The following is a 24949-nucleotide window of genomic DNA, read 5'->3' as shown; positions in this document are numbered from 1 at the left end:
TAAGGCCCAGCCTGGGTTGTATAGTAATGGGAAGAGAGGAAGCGAGAGGGAGGGCAAAGAAAGGAAACAGACCCTGCATCCCTTAGCTGTTGCCTTCTAGTCTCTGCAGGAGCCACTGATATACTATGGCTCTATGGCTGTAGATTTATCTGTTGTGGAAATTTCATATAGAAATGATTTCATTTTTTTATAGAATGTGTTTTTTTGGTTGGAGTGTTTTGCTTGGCCCGTGTTGCAGGGTTCATCTATGTTGTTACATCTATCAGCATTTAATCAGTTAGTGTTTCATCTGTTTGTATAATTGAATAATACTCTACTGTGTATTTATACCACATTTTGTAGTTCTCCCAGCTGTTGTTAATATTACTGAATTATTGTTTGGGTGCCTGTGGTGGTCTGGATGAGAAATGTCCTCCCTGGGCTCAGGTATTTGATGTATTTGGTCCCCAGTAGGTGGTGCCCTTTGGAGAGGTTTAAGAGGTGCAGCCTTACTGAAGGAAGTTTGTCGCTGGGAGACAGCCCACAGATTTTACAGCCTTCCCTGCTCTGAATTTGCTTTCTCTACTTTGCTCTTGCATTTGAAGATGTGAGCTCTCGGCTTCCTGCCACCATGCTTGCTGATCGCTGCCTGTTACCATGCCTCCGAGCCATGATGGATTCTGGAACCATATAAAATAAACCATTTCTTTCATAAATTGCTTTTGGTCACAGCAACAAAAAAGTAACTAGTACGATATTAATTATGCTGCCTGGCATCTATTTTCATGTTAGTTTCTCAGAGTGGCTTGATTGGCATTTCTATGATTAATAAAGTCATATGCTTTGGGCCATTAGAGAAATCACTAGAGAAGTGCCTGTTCATATCCTGTGCGCATTTTTAATCCAGTTTTTAAGTTCTTTAGATAGTCTGATAAAAGCTTTGTGTCTGACATATGACTTGCAGATTTTTTTCCATTATGTGCTGTCCTTTTACTTTTGTGATAGTGTTTACTGAAGTATACAAGGTTGTGATCTTGACACAGCTGTATGGTGTTTCTGTTGGTGCTGGTGCAACTTCTCTCGATAGAGCCCAGCAGCAAGTTTCAAGCAGTCCCATTCATGGGTGCTGGCTGAGTATGAGTTTTGAGCGGGGGCTCGATTGATGAGTGGTGTAATATGCAGATAAGCAGGTGGAATAGGTCTGTCAAGGTGCTGGGATACAAACCTTTTCCTAGAAACAGTGTTGGTGGGAATTTGTAGATGAGGGCCTTCAGGACAGATTTCACACAGGCTGCTGTAGCATTAAAGATGAGTAACTATTCCACGTTGAGTGGGAGAAAATAGCTCTGAGGAAAACACAGACTAGAAAAACTTGATGAATCAGGTGGTGGTGGTATGTGCTTTAATCCCAGCACTTGGGAGGCAGAAGCAGACAGATCTTCCATTTCAAGGCCAGTCTGGTCTACAGAGTAAGTTCCAGGACAGCCAGGGCTACTCAGACTCTATCAATCCTATGTTGAAAAATAAAATAAAATTAAAAAATTAAAGAGAAAAGAAAAACTTGATGAGAACTTTCCCTTATATACAAGCTGACAAGTTTGCCTGGGATTTTCTGGGATGCTAGAGAGGTGCAAGCCCTCTGGGTCAGAGACAAAGGTCTTTTATTGGCATACATCAAGTCGTGTGAGGGTTCACCTTCCTGTTTCCATGCTTCATGCTCTATGGGATGATATGGGAGGGCCCAGGAGGGTTGATGTCACAGCTGAGGGACCTCAGGCTCAGCGGACCCACGGTTTTGGGGAGGGCGGTAAACATGTTAGACTCAAAAGACATTAGCTGTATGATTTTGGAGGCAGAGACCATCTCAGCCCTTGGAGATTTTGTGCTTACGTAAGTATCCTTGACAAGATAATTTGGAATAGAAGAACACTTGGTACCTTTGACCCCACGATGTGCAGAAATGACTGAGAACCATGGAGACTTGGTCCCCAATACCTGGCATATTCAGGAGCTGTAAGTGGTTCAGATTGAAGATTAACTTCAGCTTGGTTCCAGCCTGTTGCTACCAGCAGTGGTGAAAGCTTCAGCACTTTTCTTTGGGGATGAACTTTGTCCAAGATGCAGGAGAGCCAAGATGAGATGAAGAGGGTACCCCCCACCCCAGAGGGAACATAGTCCTTTGGTTGCCTGGGTGAAATAATGTTGGGCTTTTCAGAACCACAGAATCATACACTTGTTTCAAACGCAGCACTGCCAGTTTTAGTAGCATTGTGACTTTTAACGTTTGTCTTTTCCATTTATAAAATAGTGATATGTTGTAAAATCGCAGTGAATGTCTTCCCAGTACTTAATCATGTGCTCATAGACATCTCCGTACCTCCTGCCTTCCTTAGCGTTGCTTTAAGTAATAAGGAATGTATCTAAAATGCTCTTTACTGAGCTGGGACATAGTGTTCACATTTCATTGGTTAGTTATTTTGGTTTTGGTATAATGGTTTCAACCCTTTGCGTTTGAAAAGGGAGTCTTAGGCTCAGAAGTGGTTTTTACAAAATACAGAGTCATGAATTAAAATACAAATTTTCTATCTACTAGCTTGAGGAATTGCTTCATTTCTTTGAGCTTGCCTTTTTCTGCATGGAAGACTTATAGTGGACTGCCTTCTTTTTGTGGTTATCCTTGGTTTGAGACAGTTACTCCTTATGTTGTGCAGGATTTACTTTGAACTATGGTCTTGCCATGTTGCCCAGGTTAGCTTCCAAAGCTTTGTGGGCTCAAGTGATCCTTCTTCTCAGCTACCAAGGGAGCTGTGGGTACAGACACGTACTGCTCTGATCCTTAGCCCTTTCTTTTAAAGGTAGTGCTGGCAGAGGCTTTGGCGATGTGCTTATGTGTTTCATTGGTATTCTGAATATTAAGGGTAAGTTGCCGGAATATTTTCTAGCCAGTGTCTTATTTACATGCAAATAAAAGTTTCTACACTAAATAACAATTAAGAATTATTATTATTGTTGTAAATTGTCTCCCTCTCTGTCTCTCCCGTTTTCTCTTCCCTCCCATTCTCTTTATCGCAAATAAACTCCACACTCAAACTCTGTATGGAATATTTGTCTGTCCCTCACCTGTCATGGGACCTGCCAAGGTCTCTCTCAAGCCATTTTATAACAATTATTATTATTTTTGCAGTTTCTTTTGTTCTACTTTGCACTCTCCTTTTTAAAAATAGCCTTTTTATTTTGAAATCATGTTAGACTTACAAAAACTTGAAATGAATATGAGAGTTCCCAAATGTCCTCACCGGTGCCCTTACTTGTTCAGACCATAGTGCCTAGTACATTGTTCAGAACTACACAAAACAAACTCCTGTTTTATTAACATTTTACTAGTGTCCTTTTCAAGGCATTGTCCATGATCCAGTCTGGGCTTCCACATTGCATTTATTCACTTTTTGCATTGTGTGGCCCTTTTTTTTTTTTTTTGGTTTTTTGTTTGTTTGCTTGTTTAATTTTTTGTTGTTTTTGTTCTTTTTTTAATGTTTGACAGGTTTAAGAAACCTTACATAGAATGTCCCTCAGTTGGACTTTGATGTTTTTTCTTATGAGCTGATTGGGGTTATATGTTTTTGGAAGAAGGAAGCCAAACACATAATCACTTGGCCCTGGCAGTGTTTGCCAGGTGTCTTTACTGTAGCGTTTTTACGCATACCTGTCTCCATACTGCCTTTTGGAAGCAAGTCACCAGCTCTGTGCATACAAAGGAAGTTAAGTCCTACCTCTTGAAAGCGTGAGTGTCTAGAGTTGGAATTCGTTAAAAATTGTTCCCACCCCCTTGGAGCATGCAGTTATTGTTTTTTTCTTTTATAGATAAAATATTTATTGATTGTCTCTTTAGCCATCATTTTCCACCATACGGTAGAAGTTTTACAAAACACAGTAATGATTCCAACTTACACAGGTGTGTAACTGCACATACATGTTTATGGACATACATGACTTTAAGTTTCTTTGAAAAGCCAATGGTTTCTGTTTTGGTGCCTGTCACTATCTTGGTTCTCAGGGGATGCCATCGTGAAGCTTCACAAGCTTGTTCTCACAGGTTTGAAATCTAAAGCTTGAAATCAAGGCACAGCAGGTTTTGTCCTCTCTGGAGGCTGGTGGGGTGGGAGAGGAGACTGAGACGAGAAGAGAAGAGAGAGAAGCAGAGAGGGGGCACTGTTGCAGAATATTTGTTTAACTTTGCAAGGATGTGTTGCATTTGCTTACGTTGGGAACACACAGTTCTAAACAAGATGTCCCCATCAGCCGGGCGATGGTGGCGCACGCCTTTAATCCCAGCACTCGGGAGGCAGAGGCAGGCGGATCTCTGTGAGTTCGAGACCAGCCTGGTCTACAGAGCGAGTTCCAGGACAGGCTCCAAAGCCACAGAGAAACCCTGTCTCGAAAAACCAAAAAAAAAAAAAAAGATGTCCCCATCAAATCCCTCCCCCCAGAGCTCAGGGAACTCCACAGAGGAGGAGACAGGAGAACAGGTTTCTCTAAAACAACTTAGCGTGGCTCATACATATGAACTCACAGAGACTGAAGCAGCAACCCAGGACCCGCATGGTCCTCTGCTTTACATACTGTATGTAGGGTTTAGTTTACTACTTTTATGGGACTCCTGAATGTATGAATGAGTAGGTCTTCGATTCTTGTGCCTTCTCTTGTCCAACTTCACTATAATGTTTTAATCATAATAGTGAAATAACTTCATGTAATAATCTCACTATAAGTTTTAATCTTACTGTATTTTGTTATCTCTTAGAAGCCTGTTTTTTTTTTTTTCTAATTGGCTACAGAAGGAAAGATCTTTATGGGAGAGGAGGTAGGGAGGAAGTTGGAGGAGTAGAGAGAGGATAAACTATGTTCAGATTCTGTTGTATGAGATAAGAATCTAGCTGGGCAGTGGTGTTGCACGCCTTTAATCCCAGCACTCGGGAGGCAGAGGCAGGCGGATCTCTGGAAGTTCGAAGCCAGCCTGGTCTACAAGAGATAAGAATCTGTGTTTAATAGAAGAGGGGGAATTGTCTTCCCTCGACCCTGGTCATATTATCAGTGGCATCTCCAAGGATTCTCTGTTCTTCTTACTGGAAATTGGTATTTAGAAACTAAGATCTGGTCCCCGGATAGCTTTCAGCACAGTTGGTGAGTGCTTATGCTCGTAGCTGATGCCTGTGTCTGCATCCACCTGACATCCTGTGTGCATCCGTCTGCATCTGATGTCTTCAACTGTAGTATCCATGGTTAAATTCTAGGTGTTTTTCTCCCTTGATGGCCTATCTCATCACTCTCCCAACATTAAGAAACATGGCTCCCACCATCCGCCATCCATTTATTTGTTTAGCTCCAATACAAATTAAATCATTTTCAGAGTCTTTAGCGTTCTTCGGTAACAGGTAACGAACTAGTTCACAGGGTTACATATGGTTCTTTTTGCCTTTATTCTTAGAGTTCCAAAACACCATTGCCCATAGTTAGACAGGTCAGTTCCTTTCTCCCTACTCCTTTCAGGCAGGTTTGTCATATGTTTTGATGATTTTTGTTTGTTTATTTTCTTTTTGTTTTTGTAGTTCTGTTGATCAAGCCAGGGCCTCTCCCCCATTAGGCAGGTGCTGTAAAATGGTTAAGATGGTTAAAAGCTTTTGCCATAGTCTAGTCTCTCCAAGGAGCCTCTCATCCCTGATTGTTGCCATCCTGTTTCCTTCATGCTTTATATGCACTGGGATGGTTATTCCTGGTTGTCAACTTGACTACATCTGGAATTAACTAAAGCCCCAAATGGCTGGGTACACCTGTGAGGGATTTTTCCTTAATTGAATCACTTGAAGTGGAGAGACACACTTCTCATCCAGATCTTTGAGGTGGGAAGGTTCACTTTTAATCCAGATCTTTTGAAATGGGAAGATCCACCTTAAGTCTTGGCCACACTTTCTACTGGCAGCCTATATAAAGAACATAGAAGAAGGACGCTTGCTCTAGCAAGTCCATCCCTTCACTGGCATCAGAGCCTACTTCTTTGGAATTCCCATGTATACTGAAGACCATCTGAGACATCCAGCCTTGTGGACGAAATAGCTACTGAATTTTTGGATTAGCTGGACCATAGCCTGTAATCCATTGTAATAAATTCCATATGTATATTTATTCTCTAAGTTCTGTTCTTCTAGAGAACTCAGAGTCATACATGAACTAAAGTTCTTCATGGCCAGCCTGGTCTACAGAGTAAGGTTCAGGAGATCCCAGGCTACACAGAGAAACCCTGTCTGGAAAAACAAAAACAGTGAGCAAACAAACCAGCCGAAGATCCCGAGCCCCTGACTTTGGGTGTGTAGCCTGCCTAAATTAGTTTACTAAATTGAATTGCAGATCCCTTCTGGTAACATTCTGGTTAAAAGATCAATACCGTATGTAGGTAATATTAGTAAGCTATCTAATGCTTACTCTTTATTCTATGTTAGTAAGATTCTATGCTAAATGTTTTTCTTTAATTATTTAACTTAGAGGAAACTTCTGAAAAGAAAAGAAAGTTTAGATCACAACTTGAGATTGCAGAAATGTCTTTGGTAATGGACCCAGAATTTAAACCCAGACAGTCTTCATCCAAAGTATAGGTCGTTAGCAAGAGCACAAAAGCAAAGCTTCTGGGGAGAGACTCATGACCGTATCCCCATAGTTTCACAGATAAATTAACTAATCCAAGAAAGAATAAGAAGATTAAAATTTTTAATGCCATTTTGGTGTTATATTTGCATTCATTTTCTTCAGTGTTCTACACTCTAGGAAGTACCGTGAAGATGTATGTATCTTAAAATAATTTTAAAAACATTAAACATAGTAACTTAGCAACAGCACATCAATGTAAAGTGCAATATTCATAGAATTAGAATAAACTTGCATATTTATCAGGCCTTAAGCCTTTAATGGACTTTTTCTAATTCACTTATTTCAGCTCCCTTTTTACGTAAGGATACTGAGTCCTGGAAAGATTAAGTTTTTAACCCAAGGTCTCAGATTAAATCAGTTTTGGGCCCAGATGTTCTGCTTTAGCCTCCTGTGTTTCTCCACTTTCATTGTTTTTATCCTATCTGTGCAAAAAGCTGCAGAAAGTAACTAGATTTTTAAAATGTATCCTTTTGGGTGAGCCTGTTGAAAAGCCTCACAGATGTTCACTAGAAAGTGACAATTTGTAGCTAAAACTGGAAGCAAATCCAGAGACTGTAGAAGGAGTGCTGGATGCAGTTGCAAAAATAGATGTGCGTGAATAGCGGCTAGGATATTTAGGAGCAGAGCTTACTTTAAAACAAACACTTTTGTAGAAAGCATTATTTATGGAACTTCACACTCAGTTTTAGTTTTCTAGTTTGATAAAGGCTTAAAATAATTTAGGAACATAAAAATAGAAAACAGCTGGTTGAGTTCTAGATTTGTTGAAAACAATGGTTTGATCCTTTTTTGGTTTAAAAATTCTGTGAATTAAGAAAAGAATCTAAGACAAGAGGCAGTCTAAGACTCTGACTTTATTTATTTATCTACTTAGGTTTTTCGAGACAGGATGTCTCTGTGTAACAGTCCCGACTGCCCTGGAACTTGCTTTGTAGACCAGGCTGGCCTTAAATTCACAGAGATCCGCCTGCCTCTGCCTCCTGAGTTCTGGGATCAAAGGCGTGTGCCATTGCTGCCCGGCATGACTGTGACTTTAAATGGCACGACAGAACACTGGCTTCACACTTTCCCGTGCATTAGGGTAGGTCACCTGCAGGACTTGTAAAGATACGGGTTACTTTTTGTCACTGTTTAGTGTTGAGCTGTGCCCCAGGATTGTAAGTCTTCTGGTTTAGGCCTCTGTGATTTTTTTTTTTTTCTAGCAAGTTCATGGGCAAAGTGGATGCTCCTGGGCTGTCTGTACTCAGAACCACTGAACTACAGGAAACACGTAATAGAAAGCGAACACACCAGCGAGCTGACAGGAGACTCTACTGATGGGTTTTGTTTGTATTTCTTTCTTTCTTTTTTTTTAAATTTTGGAAGGGGGTAATATTTGTTTTATTAATGATTTATTTAAAAAATGTTTCTACATTTTACATAAACATTGTAATGGGTGAGTGCCAGGCATGTCCACCTGTAATCCCACCACACAGGAGGCCACGGCTGGAGGATACTGAGTGTGAGGACAGCTTATACTACATAAGGAGGCCCTGATTCAAAACCCAGCACAAAGTTCAGCAAAGCATTTGTACTCTAAAGTCTGTGTGAGTCATTGTGATCACATAACTTCTATTAAATGTGCTTTTTCATAAGATACTTGCCTAGGAATGAAAAATTGCTGTGCAGAGCAGAATGGAGTTTTAGGTCCTGCTTCCTTTGGAAAGCCAGGTCCAGGCAGACTTCATAGGCTTAGCCTATTCAGTGGTAGCTTGCTGCTGGTTTTTTTTTTTTTTTTGCCATTTTTAGCTTGTATCACCCTAATTTTTAATAAAATTGGAAACCTTTCATGTGTTTCTTTGACACTCGTCTCCGGTGAAGTTGCTATTGTATTTGTCTTTATTTGTTGTTGAACTTTTTTTAGTTACAACACTTAAAGACTTCGTGTATTCTGAGTCATATATTTTTCATCAGATATGATTTATATTTTCTTCCAGTCTGTGTTTTAAACAGACTATTTTAAAAAGCAGAAGTGTTTTATTTTGACGACATGTAGCTTATCAGTTTGTTCTCTTATGGACTGTGCTTTGGGTAACATATCTAAGTCTTTTGCCAAACTCGTTTCCAAAGGTTTTCTTCTGTAATCTTTTTCCCTCAAAGTTTGGTTTTGCACTTAGTATGTGGCCTAAGGTATGAGGGATGTGTCTGTTCCGCTTTTTCCTTTTCATCCTCAGTCGCTGCTCTCTTTTCCCCTTCACCTTTTGCTTTACCTTTTCCTCCTCTTTCTTTTCTGTCTTTTCTCCTTTTCCCTCTCTTTCTGCTTCTCTTTCCCTGTGGTCCCAGCACCACTTGCAGACAAATTTCCCTCTGGTGAATTGCCCTCGTACCTTTGTTAGATCAGTTGTCCGTGTATATCTGCTTCTGGACTCTCTTCTCTCAATCTCTGTTGGTGTTTAATGCCAACACCTCATTATCCTGATAGTGGAGCCTTGTAATGTATCTTCAAATCAGGTAGTATTGGACCCCCAGCGTTTACTTTCAAAACTATGTTCATTCTGGGTTCCTGCATATCCTATGTATTTTATATACTGTTTAGCACTGTAGAAAAGTCAGCTGAGATTTTGGTTTATCTGTGTGCCTACAGCCTGGAAGCCTACGTCATAGGCTTCTAGCCACTCTCCTCCCTTTCTCTTTGCACATGGTTAGTATCTTATAAACCTTTAAAACTTTTTTTTATTTGTTTGCTGGAGATCAGAGAATAAACTGTTCACCCATCTTGGTCAGAAATAGAAGCATAATAGCAGATATTTGATAAAGAAGAATATAACATCAAAGAAAGAGAATTGGAAAAAGGATTAGAAAGAAAAGAAATTGGCAGGGTAAATTACACAGAAAGCATGACAGTGACTGTAGGAGAAACAGTCAAGAGAGAAACAAGGTAGCTCCGGTTGGGGAGGGGATGCTCGTTGATGGCGGTGGGCAGGGTAGAAGGAACTTCTTGACTAGTGAGATGTGGAGCATGCTGAGAGGAGCAGCCACAGTGACGTCAGGGTTTAGGTCTGGAATTTTCTCTGCTTCTGTTTGGTTGTTATAGCTGGGTGCTTGTGTGTGGGCTGTGATCTGCTGGAGCCTCCCATCTTATAAATACTGCTGCAGTGTTCTAATTGGTACCGTGGAGTCCAGAACCACGTGCTTAGTGAATAATTAGTAGTTCTTTATTTCTTGTTTTATACTTGATTGTAACTGTTTTCCCAAACCAGATACAGTAGTGGGTGGTCATTTTATTACAGTTTACTTTACTTACCAGCAAGTTCCTTGGTAAGTTTCTAGTAGGTTTAAGTGTCTATAGTTCATTATGCAATTTTTTTTAAAATGGGAAGGCAAACAATCTGGGACATCACTGCTGATTTAGGGCAATTACGTGGAAAACAATACATTGTAAGATAACTAATGTAAGTACAAGTGTAAGAAACCAAACAATTACTCTTATGATTCCCAAAACATACCTTACGATGCCCGAGACATACCACATGATGCCCGAGATGTACCGTATGATGCCCGAGATGGACCATATGATGCCCGAGATGGACTGTATGATGCCCGAGATGGACCGTATGATGCCCGAGATGGACCGTATGATGCCCGAGATGGACCTTTTCAGGAACTTGAATGATGTGAAAGTACAAATATGAGGACAGCACAGTCATAGGTGTTTGTAGTAAATTGTCATAGGCTGGGTTTCTGGAATTGCCAGTGATTTAAATTTTTACTGATTGGTTTGCTATTATTTGTATAAAATTGAATTTATTTGACTTTTTAAAAATAATCACAGAAATTATGTTTCAGTGGCTATTCTTGGTTGTCAACTTGACTACATCTGGAAGTAACACATCCAAAAATAGAGGGCATGCCTGTGAGGGATTTCTGCTTAATTTGAAATGGAAAGATCTACTTTGAGGTAGGAAGGCACACCTTCAATCCAGATCTTATCTGGACCTTGCCTTCTGCTGGAAGCCTATATAAGGACAGAGAAGAAGGAAGCTTTTGTTATTCGCCTGCACGCCCTTGCTCTCCCTAGCACGACCGGACCGTTCCTTGACTGGTATTAGAATCTACTTCTTTGGGTTTTTGATCCTACTGCACGTACTGGCTTTGTGGGAGCCTAGGCAGTTTGGATGCTCACCTTAGGAGACCTGGATAGAGGTGGGCAGTCCTTGGGCTTCCCACAGGTCAGGGAACCCTGATTGCTCTTCGAGCAGATGAGGGAGGGGGACTTGATCGGGGGAGGGGGAGGGAAATGGGAAGCGGTTGTGGGGACGAGGCAGAAATCCTTAATAAATAAATAAATTTAAAAAAAATAAAAAATAAAAAAAAAATAAAAAAAAAAAAAAAAAAGAATCTACTTCTTTGGGTTTCCAATGTATACTGAAGACTGACTGAAACGACCACCCTCATGGATTTAGTAACTACTGGATTCTTGAACTTTCTGTTCATAGGCAGCTATTGCTGGATTAGCTAGATCACAGCCTGTAGGTCAGTTTAATAAATTCTCTTCCTCGCATAGTGTCGCCTGTCCTTTTTCACATGGAACTTATTTTTGTTTGCTTTTATGTTGTTACTTTAGAGCAGCTAAAGTTATCCTGGAGTTAAAAGAGGCCATGTTCTCTTTTTATTTGTTCCTGTACAGGAAGACGAGGCAGCTAAAGAACACTGTGATTTCACTTGGGAGACTGAAAGTCACTTCTCCTAACGTGTCATGTTTTGAGTCTTTAATTCCATTCTGTCTATCACTGTTGTGATGTCTGTAGTCATTTTCAGAAGGTGCCATGTCATACATAAAACAGCTCTGTGACAAGGTTACCCTGTCAGTGACCTTATAGCATGTTGATTAGGCAGAGAGCTTGCAGGCTGGAGACACCATTAGTGTGTCATGTCAGTTCTCAACCACGTGCTCTATCAGTCTTAAAGCATTGTTTTTAAATATGTGGCGAAACCTCATAACTCCGCATTACCAGCTTAAGTGAGGTTTATGTTGAGAATATTGGCTAGTATAATTACTAAAGGAAAATAGCCTTCACTTTTCATGGGTCTTCTATGTTTGAGGTATGGTGTTTGGATGATTTACCAGTATCATCTTTCAGTTTCTCAGTCACCATTAGAGGTTTATCAGAAGATATTCCTCTTTGTCTTTATGGCTTGGAAGTTGTGCAGGAGCCAAACTCTGTTCCCTAAGCTTCTTTCCTGGGTCTCCAAATCCAACACTGTAGATAAAATGTCCCACACCAGACAGAAGTGATGCTTGATGGGCAGTGCTGCTGTGACTCCTTCCTCCATCCTGGACCCTACTGTTCCTTCCAGTCTAGTAGGGAGAAGTGGATGGTTGAGGGTCGGGCACATGATTACAGTCAAGTGAAAGACCTGACGCTGAAACCTTGTGGGGACAAAGAGAGTCTCTGGGTGTGTTGTAAGATGAGAGGTACTTTAGTAGCTGGCAGCATTCATTTCTGTGATTTGTGACATGGTAGTTTATTGGGTGCCAGCAAATGTTTCCTTTGTCTGTCTAATGAAGGGTGATGGAGTGTGAGGAGGAGCACAGGGAACTAGTCTCTTTCCCCCTCTCTTTTCCTCTCAGATGAAGGCGATTCAGCAGGAAGCCTTTAGATAAGGCACAGCACATGCATTACCCGTGGCTTCTGTATGAAGTATGCTTTGTCTATTTCTGTGGTAGTTAGTTCAGACACTGTGGCTTGTGCCTCCGGTGCTAACGTCAAGTCATAACTCCACTATTTATTAACTCCATGACCTGGCTGGATGATTTCACCTCTCAGGGAGTTAGTTTCCTTATCTCTATTGTGTGCTTAATAATACCCAATTTATGTTGAATCAGGAGGTAGTGTGTTCACAGATCTAGTACAGAGTGCCCATTGAGGGCTGCTCAGTTTTTCCGCTCATGGTGTCTTTGTTCATCGCCAGTGTTTTTGTCTGACTATTTTACTTCTGAATCAGTCTCCATGGGGAGCAGTGCAACCATTTGTTTAGCCTCTCCCCGAGTCTGGTGAACAGCCATGGTCTTTTGCTAACCCATTTCTGTCTCCTGTGACAGTGGTAGCTGCTGTTTCTCTTCCTTTAAGGCAGTCCTCCTGCTTGATGTGTAGGTAGTGCTCAGGGAGCATCTGCGAGGTAAAGAAATTTCTGGACTTGGGAAGAAATGTCTGCAACACTTCTCACTGAACATGAAGTCTGTGAGTTCTTGGTGCTTTGTAAATTAGTTCAAACTTGTAACTTTTTAGTTCTGAGGGCAGGATGCTTTTAGGATTTGGACATGTTACATTTGTAGATTAGCTATCTACTCTGCAGTGGTTTTAGTGACAGATATGTTTGGTTAGTGCTTACTCAGAGCCAGGCTTTGCACTGAGCACTGTACCTATATGTCTTCTTTAATCCTGATAACAACTTTATGAATTTGGTGATATTCTTTATCTTTTTATTGTTTTAAAAGATTTTTTCTTTTTTAGTTTTATGAGTGTATGAGTGTCTGCCTGGATGTATGAATGTGCACCACATGCATACCTGTGCTGACAGAGGCTAGAGAAGGCATCACGTCTGGATCTGGAGTTACAGGTTCTTATGAGCTGCCATATAGGTCCTGGGAATTGATTCCTGGTTCTCTCAAGAATAACAAGTGCTCTTAGTCACTCAGCCATCTCTCCAGCCCCCAGTACTGTTCTGGTACCCATTATAGAGATGTGGAAACTGTCCTTCCAAAGACTACACAGCCTGTAATAAAGTAATTGAGATGGGTTTACATCTGGATTCCAGAGCTGCCTTTTTGTTATGTAGTAGGTAGCTTCCCACTTTTGTGTTTGTCATGTGATAGGAGAGCTGTAGGCAGGCAGATGGCAGTTAGGGTGAAGGATTCTCCAAGATTTCTCCTGGAGTTTCGGAAGAAACAAACTGCTGACTAGCTTATGTCATGCACCTGATACTCCACTCTTACCTCCAGTGGGTTGCAGTTGTAATGTGGGGATTCAGTTTTAATTTTACCACACTAATATCTGTGTGGAGGAATAATTACAACTTTGAAGTGCAGTGTAGTGAGAAGTAACCAGTTTCTATTAAAGATTGCTCAAGCAGTGAGTAAGTCATTAAATTCAACTCCTGATGATTGTTGATTGCTTAATATCTGTCTGCCAGGAGACACACACAGAGATATATGTCACTAGAGATAGATAATTGGAGGTGATTTTTACAGAGAAGTAATGTTTTAGTTTTGATTTTGACAGTGAGAAGTTCAGGGCATGGTTTCTATTGTCATCTGTTTGCATCTCTCCAACAAAAGAGTAAGTGCTTTTTTAATAAAATATTGAAGAATCAAGTTCTTATCCGAAGAGATCTGGAAGTACTTATTCCCAATTTTCAGAAAATAAGATCTTCTAGCTACATGTGCTATTTTTTCTAAGAAATATAAAACAAAGTCAGGCAACCCCTTGCTGCCTTTCTTCTTTCTTGCCAAAATGGTATATGTCCTTTATGACATTTAATGTTTATCAGATTCTTCTGAGTGTGTGAGTCATGTTGACTCATAGTCAGCAACCCTTACCAACACTAAATGTCTGCTTTGTCTTAGCGTGGTAATTTACTAATAAAATACATGGTGTTGAATTTGAACAACTATACGTATGGTTGTTTCTGTCCAGGCATGCTTATTTGTAGCTTTGTAGAATAGAAAAATTAACCTGATCCCATAGTTTTTATTTTATTTGTTTAGGACAAAATTTCAGAAAATAGCTTGGCCGTGGACAAAGCTGTTCACCTGAATCAGATAGGCAGATGGAAAGAGTAAGTAGGTGACATTTGTTTTGAGGGTGTGCCTCCCTAGTGTGTGTGCACACATGTCCTACTTGTAAAGGTAAAGAGGCTTTATTGATCGCTAAGGGATGGAATATTTGGACCTGTTCTGGACAGTAGAGAGATGTCTGGGAAAAGACCTTGTGGCTGAGATCGTGGGGAGCTTTCAGTAGGGCACATCAAAAAGACACACAAGGAACGGTGGTCGCCTGTGTGTGGTTTGCTTGGAGAGACAAGGAGGGCAAACCTAGACTTTGATGTTTGTTTCACTGAAGGCAGTGCTAGTGAAGACTGAGAGATCATGAATGGCTTTCAACTCTACTTCCCAAACCTCTGGGTGCATGCCTTGGGCTGCAGCACAGCCACCTGCGGTTAGGGAAGGCCCTGTGTAGAGTAGTTGGTCTAGAGCTGCGGCACTTCCATCCGCCCTCACTAATCTGGTCCTGGTCGGCAGCAGCAATCGGGTTGGTCTATTGATCATAACCAGGTGGACTCAGCCGTGCCACGATAAAGAACTGCTTCCCCCTCTGCTGTTGCTTTTAAACCCGAGACCTAGAAAATTATACTGAGTAAATAGGTGTGAATCCACCTTAGACACTGTTGGTACTGAATGGGGAAAACGTCTCATGCTCCCACGCTGTACCACATAAGGACACCATATTGCCATGCTTACTTCTGGAGTTTTAGCCACAACCTGGAGTCATTTCTACTCTAGAGTCCATCTCCATAAAAGCAACGTAATTCGTCTCCTCTCTCCCTTCTCAGCTCTGTCTCTTCTTTTTGCCATGGTCTTTCCCATTCAGGACAACTGGTAGCAATGGCCACTGTTTGGCCTTCAGACTTTGTTCCTGCCTCAGTCATCATCTTCCTCTCATTAAAGTCTCATGAATTTTGTTTGACGTTGAGTTTCATTCTAGCACTAAGCCCCCCATTCCTGCTTCAGTGCTTTTTCAGGGCTTCAAAGCAGAGAATAGTAATAGTTACTGCTGTTGATGCATTTTAACATTGAGCAACAGATGACGTGTCTAATGAATAGCGTGGCTGCCGAGATTGCATAATTATAGGTTTGTCTGACTTTAGAAGAACCATAAGCAGGCCAGCTTCATCCGGTTAGAGACTTCTCCAATTTATGTAAGCATCAGAATATTTCAATCTAAAATGAAGCCCTCTTACAGTCATTATACTATTCTTTGTTTTCCTGGAGTTTGCCTGAATAGGAAAAAACAAAACGAAACAGAAACTCTCTTCAAGGAAGTGGTTGTTCTGTGACTCTTCCCTTACCGAGTCCCACTTGGTCTGTTAGGTGGTACAGGCTCCAGTGTGTCTGTATAGTCTTAGAAACAATGCTGATCGGCGTGGCCCGGTAGACGTGTGCAACAGCCTCATGCTGGCTTGCTTACAGACAGCTAGAATTTTATAATTCAGAGCAGGGATTATCTGTGCCCTCTGGACTTGGTTTGCTGGGGTGGAGGTGGGGGACATACTTCAGCTAGTTATTGTGCTAACTTCTTGGAACAGTTTCTTAATCAATGTGCCAGGTGACAGGTTCTCCCAGAGGCCTTAAGTTCTCCCCATGGGGCTTCTCAATGTGTATATTGGCTTGGAAGTCAATGTTCATACATTTCATGTGGGTTTATTCAATTACTGATAGAAGGGGCTGAGTCTAATAAGTTCATAGGATGGCATATTGAAGACATTTCAGTATCCTGAGCCTCCCCAGACCATGTTTGGTGAGGGGAGTGCAATTAGATATATGGGTAATAAAAATTATTTCTAACACTGAGTGCTGCTTAGAAGCATCTCTGCCCCCAGGTTCTTTGTAGGATTCTGGTTCCCTCCAACCTTTTCTCTGTATTCTCTCTGTTGCCTCACAGTTGGTTTTAGCAGCTTCCATCTGTGTGGTTGGTTGCAAGTACTCTTAGACTAGCGCACCCTGGACTTTTGAGTGGCTGAGCTTGGCTGGTGTTCTCCATTCAGTGGGTAACTTGTTTGTTGTCCTAGGTAGCACTGGAAATTACCTGTGAGGATGGGAAAATTCTCTATTTTAATTCTGTAGAATATCAGGTTGGACATTTCCAGATTTAGGAAATAGTGGTCCTAGGAGAATATAGAAGAAAGATTAATTCTACAACTTTTTTAGGTCTTAGAAATACTAACACACCATTCTTATCCATGGAAAAATGTAAGAAAGGCACAATTGTTTATGGTGCCAAGTATGAAGTGTAGGTGTGTGAAAATAAATTAAGCAAATAGTTTCTTTTAGATTGGTATAATTTCGGAACAGATGGAATTTGAGCTCAAGTCTTGAAGCATGTGCGTATTAAATCTGATAAAGAATCTTAGGAAAGGCTTTGTGAAAATATGTATGTATGTGCGTGTGTGCATGAGTGCATGTGTGTGTGTATGTGTCGGGTGGGGAATGTTGGAATGCAGCAAATATACGCTAGGCTGACCTCGTATTCCTGAGTGCTGGGGTTACCTACCTGTGCCACCATACCTGGCTAAGTGTGGCAGTTTTTAAAAGATGTATTTTACCTTTAATTATGTATGTGTGGGGTTGGATGTGTGTTGACTGAAATTTCTGTCCTGCCTGGTCCTGCAGTCATTCAGTCCCAAAGAATCACACAGAGGTCTACATCAATTATAAGCCAATTGGCCCAGTATCTCAGGCTCTGCTTATTGACTAATTCTTTTATTTATTTATTTATTTATTTATTTATTATGTATACAATATTTTGTCTGTGTGTATGTCTGTAGGCCAGAAGAGGGCACCAGACCTCATTCCAGATGGTTGTGAGCCACCATGTGGTTGCCGGGAATTGAACTCAGGCCCTTTGGAAGAGCAGGCAATGCTCTTAACCACTGAGCCATCTCTCCAGCCCCCTTGACTAATTCTTATAACTTATATTAGCCCATAATTCTTGTTTGTGTTGGCCACGTGGCTTGGTACCTTTTCCAGTGAGGCAGTCATATCTTGCTTCCTCTGTGGCTGGGTCACAACTGCAGAATATGCTTCCCTCTTCCCAGAATTCTCGTTGCCCCGCCTTTACTTCCTGCCTGGCTACTGGCCAATCAGCATTTACTTGAAATATAAGTGACAGGGTATAGACCATTATCCCACAGCAGGTGTGGGATGGGGAGAGCTTTTGTGCATGTGAGTGCAGGTATCCAAGGAAGTCAAAAGAGGTATCAGATGAAGCTGGAGTTACAGGTAGTTGTGAGAGCTGGGAGCAGAACTCAGATCCACAGAAAGAGCTGTGTGTACTCTGAAATGTCTGAGCCATCTCTAGCTCCTAGGTGGGGCAAGTTTGATGGTTGAAATATATGCTGTAGAATCCAGCATCAGTCCAGATCCTCTGGATGGTGGGTTTCTTTTTCCTTCTCCAGTCTACTCCCAGCCAAGTTGTAGTAAGCATGAAAGCCTAAGGAAGGAAGTATGACTGCAGGTAGCTTTAGCTAAGGCTCCAGAGCCCAGAGAATATCTGGAGGAGCTGAGAACTGCAGTTGAAGAACAGTGTAGCCTGAGGGGTGGGAACATGAGAAGGGATGAAGATGGTGATCCTGAGAACAGAATTGTGGAGAACACAGCTGGAGTGGCTTGGAGCCTTTCTCCAGATGTGCTGCAGAAGGGCAGCAGAGAGGCCAGAGCTCAGAATTGAGGATTTTTGTGGTTCATTTTGTTTTCTTAATCTTTAATCCTCTTTTGTAATAACAACATAGCCGATCTGTGTATGTGTCAGATGCAGCAGGCTGGGGAAGGCACAGAAATTTGTCTTGTTCTCCAAGAGGACAGAGGCGAGGAAAGAAAAGCAAGATGTTACATGAGATAGGCAAACAACCCCTCACCCAAATCAATCCCAATCCTTGGAAAGTTCTGGAAAGGGAGAGACATACAAATAGGCAAAGTTGATTGTTGAAGAGATTTTGAAGAAAATGCAGTACTTTTACAAATTAGCCCTTTGGAGGTTATGTTGTTTGAACTTTTTCCAGATGTGGCATTTGGAGTGAAAAATAATATTCACAACTTCTTTTTCTCTTTCAGCTGAAGTGAGCAGTGAATACAGTATGGACAGGGCCATGGTTGAATTTGCTAAAATGGATCGAGAGCTAAATCATTATGTTAAGGCTCTCCAGTCTACGATAAATCACGTAAGTCTGTTCCACTTCCCTGAATATTTGCTTACAGCCCTCTGCTCTAGAAATGGAAACAAAATCAAAATTCTTTTCTACCCTTAATATCTCCTTGTCCTTTCTGAAGCAGCTGTTGATCAGGACTCTCATGGAGCAGGAATCTGTAATATTTTCCAGCAAGGCACCTAGGCTAGTTAGCATGTGAAATGCATTTTACATTGTCTTGCATTTTTGTTTGAAAACTTTTAGTGTAAGCCCTTTCAAATGTGAGCAGATTTTCACTAAAACATTGAAAGTGTGTTCAGCTTGTTTCTATTGTCAGATTTGCTTAAGCATATAACTTAGACCAGGTTTGGTTACTTGTTCTCTAGCTTTAACTAATATGCATCCTTGCAAGATTTTTAGTATCAGATAACATGGAAGCATTTAGAGAAAGTTTAAAAATAAAGAAAGTTGGCATTTGGGTTGTTCCAGAGGCCAGACTTCTCTCTGCTGACTCCAGCTGTCACAGGAACAACACAGAAAGCAGTTAAGGTGGGAAGGAAGCAACATCCTCTTTGGCAGTGCTGTGTTGAGTAAGAAATGAGCAATAAGATTGCAGTAATGTTTCTGAGAAGTCCTTTGTCTCTGAGCCACGGAAACTCCCCGTTGAAGTGATTTCGGATACCTGTGTAATAAGGTGGCTTGCACTTCTGGTTTCTTTATTTGCCTTTTCTTCTTATGGCTATGGGAAAATTCCAAAGAGCAAGTGTTTAACAAGACCAGCTACTATTCAGACGAAGATAAAATTTTATGTGTTGTCTAATACTTAAGCAACTGAAATGAGCATTAAATACAGATTTTTTTTCCTGTTTTTGTATGGCTAGTCTTTGGTATAATGTAACTGTGATTGAGAATAGTAATAACTCATTCAAATTGTAAAGTCAAGTGTTTTTGGCTATTATAACTTAGGTTTAGTCCTCTGAATAAGTTTTGTTTTGTTTTGTTTTTTTGAGGCAGGATTTCTCTAGCCCTGGCTGTCCTGGAACACACTCTGTGGACCAGGTTGGCCTAGAACTCACAGAGATCTGCCTGCCTCTGCCTCCCAAATGCTGGCTACCACCACCACCGCTGGCTAAAGGCTTGCTTGCTTGTTTATTTATTTGTTTGAGTAGCAGCTGGGGAGGGGCGAGGGCAGCCCAGCCCTTTAGAAATAACAGCAATCTAGGGATTGGAGGGGATAGTTCTCCCACTTCTTTAGTTAGCATCCTTGGTCAAGATTTCTGGAACCTTATGTTCTTCATTTCATCACAAAAGCATTTTCACAGTACTGTTCTATGGACCAGATTAGAGACTGTGTATCAACACAATTGGGCCTCCATAGCGCTCGCTGGAGCTATCAGATACTGCATCGCTTCACACCCAGATTTCTAAAGAACACCTTGGAAAGGCGGAGCATACACTTCCTAAAACATAAATACTTTGTTTAGTTAACTGCAGTTTTGGATACTTTTCATGATCTTGTTCTACTTTAAAACTCAAGAGATACAAGATAAGCTTATTAGGTTAACATGTTAAGTGTTCATGGTCTCTAAAATGAAGTTGTAAGTCAGGCTGGTAAGAAATACTATAGATGGTGAGAAACCTTGGGTCCCATCTGACCTTATTCTGTCATGGATTTTTGAAGCTATAATACTTCCACTCAGGAGCTTGTTCCAAATGTGGCTCACGATCTTTCTGTTCATGGACTTTGCATAGTCACAGAAAAGTTTAAAAAGACATTGCTTCACTCATTACAGTGCTCATCACTTCAACAGACAGCTTTCTAGTCCACTTTCCCCTTAGAATTTGGAACTCATGCAACTTGGGAAGTTTACTGTGGGATCTTAGCTGTCTGGGTTAATTTACCAGTAATTCCCTGGGAAGTCCTGTTAGCAGTTAGCAGAAGCTCTCAGATTGCCTCCCTCTGTCCTGTGAGAAAATAGTATCACTATATCCCGTAAGTCTGAGGTTTAATTAGGAATCAGTGTTCATTTCAGTGGCCTAAAACCTAAAGGTTTTAAAGGACCTAAAGGAAAAAAAAGGACCTTGTTTTAGCAAGTTTGTTTGTAGAGGGAATATTATGTTGTGAGTACTACAAAAATGGCCAATTTCTAAAACATTTATAAAAACTTTCAGGATGAGTGTCTTTTATACCTATGAGTTATTTGGATGGAGAGTTTTGGTCATGAGACCACACGTGTTATAAACGTGTTGTGGAAGGTATGAAATGGTACACTGATAATGATACCGAAGTGGTATAGGAACTTTCTTTATTACAGTTAACTGCCCCGGAAAAACCCATCTCCCATCTTGTGTGGAGACAGAGTGATGTTCTTAACATTAGATTTCAGTGGCCCTGCCAGTCCTCCCTAGCTTTCTGAGTAGGGACTCCACTGGCTGTCTTTCCCCCTAAACGTCTAATGAGTAAGTGTGTACCGCACACCTGTCTGCCAAGCACTTGGTGATGGAGGACATCGGAAGTCATGAGCAAGAACCACATGATCTTTATCTCTATGTCTTAAGTCTAGAGCAGAATACAAACATTAAAAAAAAAGCAATAACTGTTATTTAATTACTATCAGTGTGTGTGTGTGTGTGTGTGTGTGTGTGTGTGCGCGCGCTACAAATGGAAAACAGAGCACTGCGGGCAGTTTAATGACTCGAGGCATAGTATCTTTGATGGTTGGCTAGAAGACTCCTTCCTGAAGAAGCGGTGTTTCTGAGAAGAGTGGATTAGCTCTTAATATGGAGAGTGAAAGGTAGCTAACTTCTGAATGTGACATTTGTCAAAAGCGAGAGCACCTTATTTGTAATGGTCTTTAATTTTTTACTTATTTATTTAATTGAGACAATCTCATATAGCCCCAGACATTTGAACTTGCAACTTGTGGGATTCCAGATGTGTACCACTGCGCCCAGACTTATGGGATGGTGGGAATCGAACTCTGAACTTCTTCGTGCATGCAAGGCAAGCACTCTACTAATTAAGCTACATACCCTACCCCCATTTCTGATCATCTTTGTTTATGCATTTATTTTTTAAGATGTATGTAGTTTTTATTTGTGTGTAGATGTGCATGCCTGCGCCAGTTTGTGTGTACCACATGCACGCAGGTGCCCATGTAAACCAAAAGAGGGCATCATATACCCTGGAGTAACCGCTGATTGTAAACTGCCCAGTTGGACCAGAAACTGGGTTCTCTGCAAGAACATTAAGTACTGTTAACCATCACTGAGCTGAGCCATCTCTGTAGTTCCTTCTGATGATTTTCACATCAAAGATTCAAGGGCCTTGGTCATTCCAAATAATAAATTTCAGAAAAGCAGACGACCATGCCTACCCTCAAAGGTAAGAACCTGAAGTACAGTGGTGGCATAACCTGCCAGACGTCAGTGATAGAGCTGCTAGCAGAAATTGAGCTGACCCGCTGCCAGGTACTCTGCCTGGTAATGCCTATCATGCCAGTATCAGATTTAAGAATAGTTTAATTACTATGATTCTATTTCTCAAGTAGAGGTTACTTCTGAAATTTGACTAATTGAATAAATCCAGTGATAGTCATGTGTGTTTCTCATTGTGTTATTAGTGTTTGCACCTACACCTACAATTTGGCCTATGGCCTTTAGATTAGTGAAGGTAGATGGGGAAGATGAGTACCAGGCCAGTTCAACCCCCTCCCCTCCCCAATCTGTTTTTCAAGTAAGAGACAGCAAAAACACCTTGGGCTACTGTGCCTGGGTGAGCTTGGAGGACAGCTCACAGCTGGCTCTCTCTTTCTACCATATGGAGCCCAGGGATTGAACTCGGGTTATCAGGTTTAACCACAAGCACCTTCACCCTCAGCCATCTTGATGGCTCTCACAAACTTTTTAATGATCTTAATTCTGATGATGAACATGAATGGGAACCTTAAAGCTTGATGACAAATGATTTAACTGGTTTATCTTAGTCCCATAAATAATCAGTCATCAGTGATAAAATATATTATCTCATATAGTCATAGAGCTTATGGAAGGTAGTGGAATTTGAGATTTTTTTTGACTATTCTTTTAGAGCAAGCTCCAGCTCTTAGAAGAGGCATGAGACTTCACCTGTGGTGTTTCCTTTGCTGAGTTAAGTGCTTAGAAACCTATAGCCTGTGTGTTTTCTTCATATTCCTCAAGACTCTGTTTTGCCCTTTTTCCATCTTACAGTTATGTAAGACTTAAGCATTTGAATCAGATTGCAGTCCCACAGCTGGCTTTGTTTGGGAGGCAATGTCTAGAATGTTTTTACTGAATGCCCGAGGAGAGCAAATGCTTTTCTTCCTAACTGGACCAGCTAGGTGCTGCATTGGCTCCTTTGTGTTTCTCACTGACCAAGTCTGCCCTATTCGGCGTACTGTGGTTTTTATTTGATATGCTAACCTGAAATGTTATCTGCCTTTTATAGTTAATATGTTGAGAGTTAGAAGAAAAGAAATGTACTTCATATACAGTGTTGAAAACCAGGTATAATAAAAGTACAAGCTAGGTCAAAGAATAGTTTACCTCAGTCCCGTCATTATGCAATGAATTTCGGCCATTTCTGATGTGCCACTTCCCTGTGCCCTCTCACCTTTCACCCTTCATCCGCTGGTAAGTTTAGGGGGGCTTGTTTGTTCATTTTTGTTGCTTTTTTGTTTTGTTTTGTTTTTTGAGACAGGATTTCTCTGTGTAGCCTTGGCTGTCCTGGAACTCACTTTGTAGACCAGGCTGGCCTTGAACTCAGAGATTTGCCTGCCTCTGCCTGTCTGGTGCTGAGATTAAAGGCCTCTTTTTTTTTTCTTTAAAGTTAACTATAATAACTACTACTACATGCAGCCCTATAGGTAATACCCATCCCACTCTCACCCCCCCCCCATTCAGACAGGGACTCACTGTGTAGACTTGCTAGCCTGTAACTCACTACGTACACCAGACTGGCCTTGAATTTACAGATTTACCTGATTCTGTCTCCTACGTGCTAGAATTAATGGCATTCACTACCATGCCCAGCCCCTGTAGGTAATCTTATCATTTTAGTGAAACCTAGTTTGAAAAGAATTGCTCACTTAGATAGCTAATACCTTATTTCCCAGTGTTTGAAGGAAATTCTAGGCCAGAGGATGTGGCTGCTGGGTGTGATTATCTACTGAGCATGTGTCCAAATCCACCCCATTCTTCTAGACATCCTGAGCCATTCACTGAGGAAGGGAAAGTATCTAGGGTTATAAAGCCTAAGGACAGCAGATTCCTGAGCATGGGAGGAACCAGGCAATGGACCACAAGGTTAGATGACAGAAGAGAGAAGCAGGTAGAAGCTTTGGACCCAAATGGCCAATGCCCAGGAGCCCACCCTCTTGTCTTCTTCCTGTGTCCCACACTGAATACTCCAGAATCAGATGGGATTCAGCCTTTCAGCAACTCTGGCCAGAAGCTGATGGATGAGCCAGATCATTGTGATCTTTCCTTCTGTAGGACCGTTGCCTTGAAGTGGATGTTACAATTTTGGGAATTTAGTTGTCAGTTACTTGGCCTTGGGATCCATTTCTGTGCTTACTGATTTTTATTTTGGTCCTTTAGAGCTGCCTCTACAGTTATTTTGAAGTTGCATTTGTGTTTGGTACTTGTTTGTCTCATACATGGATTTAGGCTTGAATATACAGCTCACTAGTGAGATGTTCTATAGGAAAGACTCTAGATAGATCTCTTAGTTATCAAGTAACATGGCTGCTTGAGGTGAGCATTCTTACAGTGAGATTCATTTTTATAGTCACAGAAATCCGTCTTAGTGTCTGTTTGGTGTTAAGTGTTGGATCTTAATCAGAACCATACAATGCTTAGCACTTTAGTAGTCCTTGTGCCTCCAGTGCAGTATTTTCAAAAGTTTGCTCCGTAATATGAATTAATTAGGACTTGAATAAGTATAATAGAAGAACAGGATTTTGTGGTCAAGTAAGCTTGGGGAATGCTTGATAAAAGAATTTCCTTAAATACTGCAAAGCCTCTAATGTGCTTTAGTGCAATGTGATTCTCCAGAGGAAAGGCTTTTTAGATATTTCCTTAACTGAGCTAATGAGAAAACACCTGGGGAAAGACTGACACTCCACAGAATCTACTTTTTTTTTTTTTTTTTTTTTTGGTTTTTTCGAGACAGGGTTTCTCTGGTTTTGGAGCCTGTCCTAGAACTAGCTCTTGTAGACCAGGCTGGTCTCGAACTCACAGAGATCCGCCTGCCTCTGCCTCCCAAGTGCTGGGATTAAAGGCGTGCGCCACCACCGCCCGGCCAGAA

At 41.2% G+C, this 24949-nt stretch overlaps 1 protein-coding gene across 4 annotated transcripts in view; it reads left to right on the top strand.

Annotated features, from left to right (window-relative positions):
- Nsmce2 (NSE2 (MMS21) homolog, SMC5-SMC6 complex SUMO ligase) overlaps positions 1-24949 on the top strand; it is a 205949-nt gene that overhangs the window by 22516 nt on the left and 158484 nt on the right. For all 4 annotated transcript variants that reach the window (XR_005976157.1, XM_041671901.1, XM_041671902.1 and 1 more), the window contains exon 3: positions 18548-18654. Coding sequence is in view for 3 of the 4 variants with exons in the window: in XM_041671901.1 (XP_041527835.1) it covers positions 18548-18654 (107 nt within the window). In the remaining variant the exon portion in view is untranslated. The remainder of the gene's footprint in view (positions 1-18547; positions 18655-24949) is intronic.

This window comes from Microtus oregoni, unplaced genomic scaffold (genome assembly GCF_018167655.1).
Source record: "Microtus oregoni isolate MIOR12 unplaced genomic scaffold, Mior012 000022F_ref0000154, whole genome shotgun sequence".
NCBI classification, from domain to species: domain Eukaryota; kingdom Metazoa; phylum Chordata; class Mammalia; order Rodentia; family Cricetidae; genus Microtus; species Microtus oregoni.
Note: the sequence above shows the minus strand (reverse complement) of the source record. Positions and strands in the feature narration are given on the sequence as shown.